The sequence below is a fragment of the Petaurus breviceps genome, unplaced genomic scaffold (genome assembly GCF_028583685.1).
Source record: "Petaurus breviceps papuanus isolate PSGF00001 unplaced genomic scaffold, PetGlider_PUasm1.0 176, whole genome shotgun sequence".
Taxonomy (NCBI): Eukaryota; Metazoa; Chordata; class Mammalia; order Diprotodontia; family Petauridae; genus Petaurus; species Petaurus breviceps.
The window spans coordinates 14,171,738-14,174,707 of NW_027185771.1; the positions used below are offsets into that span (position 1 = coordinate 14,171,738).

The window sequence follows — 2,970 nt, forward strand, 5'->3', positions numbered from 1 at the left end:
ACTACTACTACTACTACTACTACTACTACTACTACTACTACTACTACTACTACTACTGTCATTGCCACAGGATGAGCCAAAAAACCTCATAGCAAATTAAAAGGATCCTGGACCAGGTTCAGAGGGGACGTCATCTTGGATTCTGGGTTGGGAGAAATGCATTTCTCTGGTTTGGAGTGGCCTTCCTTCCCTAGTTCTCCCTTCCTCTTCCCCGGCCAGGCCCCATCTTCTTCTCACCTGCACTGCTTCCGCATCCAGTCCTTAAACTGCAGATCAGGGAGCCCCATCCACTCACCCTGGCTTAAGGTCACCATGGAGCCTTCGATGGACTAGATAAGAATAAAATCCTTTAGTCTCTACTCCCAATATTATCCTTGCCCTAGGGCCCACCAAAGGGAGGGAAGAATAGGTGAAAAGAGGGATGGAAGAAGATTCCTTCACAAAGATAAGACGGTACATTGCCTAAGGGGAAAGGACACACAGGGCCACTGACTGGGGGCAAGTTTTATCATTTGACCCTCCCAAGTGCCATGATTCCCCCAATTCTATTCCCCCAACTCACATGCCAGGCACCACCAGGGAGGTTGCGACCTAGGACCAGGTGGGGGATCGTTCGCTCTGCTTGATGTTCCCAGGTGAGGACAGACTCAATATTTCCTCCAAAATCTGTGTCAGGGCGCAGGAGAGTGTCAAAGAGCAGGGCCACAGGGCTTTGACTTCTGCCCTCCAAGCCTTCTGACAGATAGTCCAAGTCCTATCAAGGAGAGAAAGATTTTATTCAGAGCTGGAAGGGATCTTAGAGGTAATTGCAGACAATCCCTTTATTTTACAGAGGAGGAAACTGAGGTATAAAGAACCTAGATGAATCACCTAGAGTTTCTTGATAGACTTGGCCCAGGAACATGGGAGACTAGCTAGGGTGAGGATGGGCCTGAGTCTCTCACCTGTTGACTAGACCCTGCTTAATATTCAAAACCAAATTGTGGGGGTGGTAAAGGAGAGACACTGATAAAGTTATCAGGGTTACACACCAAGCAAGGAAATCAAGAGAAGGGGAAGGCTGCTGATTCAATGGGTGAGTGGGCCTCTGTGGGGTAAAGGCTTCCATACTGACCTGGTCCAAGATAGAGACATGTGGCTTCTCACTCAGCTTCTTCTGCAGGATGGGGTGAGGATGGACAGCACCAGCTTTCACATAAGGAGTATAGCCAGAGAGTAGATAGGACAGACAGATTCCTGAAGGGCCATTGCCTAGTAGGGGAGAGACATGATGATGGATGGCCCATTGTTGCAAAGTGCAATTTCTAAAGGAGAAGAAATAGCTGCCCCCAGGACATATCTTTCCGTGAAGACTCACCAGTTAAAAACACCATGAAACAAAACATCTACACAACTTGTTTGCGACAGGCCTTTAGTGTAAAAATGATGACTATCATGAGCCAACGATCTATAGCTCCCTAGACACCTTGTCTGTGGACTCAAGTTTGTCTCCATGTGAAGAGGTTCAATGCTAGGAGGGTGTTTTATCTATGCCCCAGACACAGGCTCTACAGTAGTAACCTCAATGGCCCTCCCAAGTTCATCCTGACCTCTGTTTGGCATTTAAAGCCCTTTATAGCTTAACCTTTACCTACCTTTCCAGTATTCTTATATTTCATGAGTCTCCTCCACATGCTCCACAATCCAGCTGTACTCCTGTGCCTTGATCATGTCTCTGATGCCTGCCTTTGCTCTGGGTGTTCTGCATACCTGGAATACTCTCCTGATGCCTCGACCTCTTAGCTTCTCTAGCTTCCTTCAAGATTCAGCTCAAGTCCCACCTTTCAGAGAGACCAGACATGGTCTCCCTGTCCCCTCAACTTCCACCTGCTTTCCTGACTTCCATTTATACCTTAGGATAAAGTTATTTACTCTCCAATTAATTTTAAATTCTTTCTTTAAAAAATATTTATTTTCAGTTTTCAACGTTCATTTCCACAAGATTTTGAGGTACAATTTTTTCTCTCCTCATCTTTCCCCTACACCCACCCCACAATAGCAAGAATACTGAATACCCCTTCCCCCAATCTGTTCTCTCCTATATCCTCCCCCTTCACCAAATTATTTCTTTAAATATCTTTTATTGAATATTATTTTTGTTGCATTGTGGTCAGTGAAGGATGTGTTTAATATTTGTGTTTTTCTGCATTTGTTTTTGAAGTTATAGCCCAATACATGGTGACTTTTTATAAAGGTGCCATACAAGGCTGAGAAATATATAAACTCCTTTCTGTTCCCATTCAGTAATCACTAAATAGTTATCTCTAATTTTTCTAAAATTCTATTCAGGTTCTTAACTTTTTATCTCATTTATCTTTTTTGTTAGATTTATCTAAGTCCAAAAGGGGTACATAGAGATATGACTACAAAGGCAGATGGTCTTGTGTTTCTCTGTATGTGTAGAGCAGTTTCCATAGTGAGTATTTTGGAATTGACTTAGATCATTGTATTGCTGAGAAGAGCTAAGTCTATCAAAGTTGGCCACTGCACAATCACTTTCACTATTTTAATAAAAAGTTTACAAAAGCATTATCACATGGTCTGACAAGAGAAACAGATATGATTTTAGCAGTGGAAATGACATTTAAAAAGATGCATTACAACCTACTTTGCTGCTGTACCCTATCTGACTTATAAATGAAGCCTCTTTTAGGTGTTGTCTTCATTGTTAGAATGTGAGCTCCCCAGGGCATACACAGGCTGACTTTACTCTTCTGCTTATATCCTCAGCAGTAAGCATAGTGCATATAGCAAGAGTTTAACAAATCCATTCTTCATCTATCCATCCGTCCATTCTTCCCTCCTTCCTTCCTTGTCTTCGCCCTTCTTTTAGCTCCTCTTTTTGCTCCCTCCTTTCTTTCCTCCCTCCCTCCCTCCCTCCCTCCCTTCCTTCCTTCCTTCCTTCCTTCCTTCCTTCCTTCCTTCCTTCCT

At 43.5% G+C, this 2,970-nt stretch overlaps 1 protein-coding gene across 2 annotated transcripts in view; it reads right to left on the minus strand.

Moving 5' to 3' along the window:
* Positions 1-2,970, minus strand: part of OSGIN1 (oxidative stress induced growth inhibitor 1) — an 11,613-nt gene that overhangs the window by 3,546 nt on the left and 5,097 nt on the right. For both annotated transcript variants that reach the window (XM_069085663.1, XM_069085662.1), the window contains exons 3-5: positions 1,115-1,251; positions 563-754; positions 238-329 (exon numbers count right to left, since the gene is read on the minus strand). In XM_069085663.1, the coding sequence (XP_068941764.1) occupies positions 238-329; positions 563-754; positions 1,115-1,251 (421 nt within the window). The remainder of the gene's footprint in view (positions 1-237; positions 330-562; positions 755-1,114; positions 1,252-2,970) is intronic.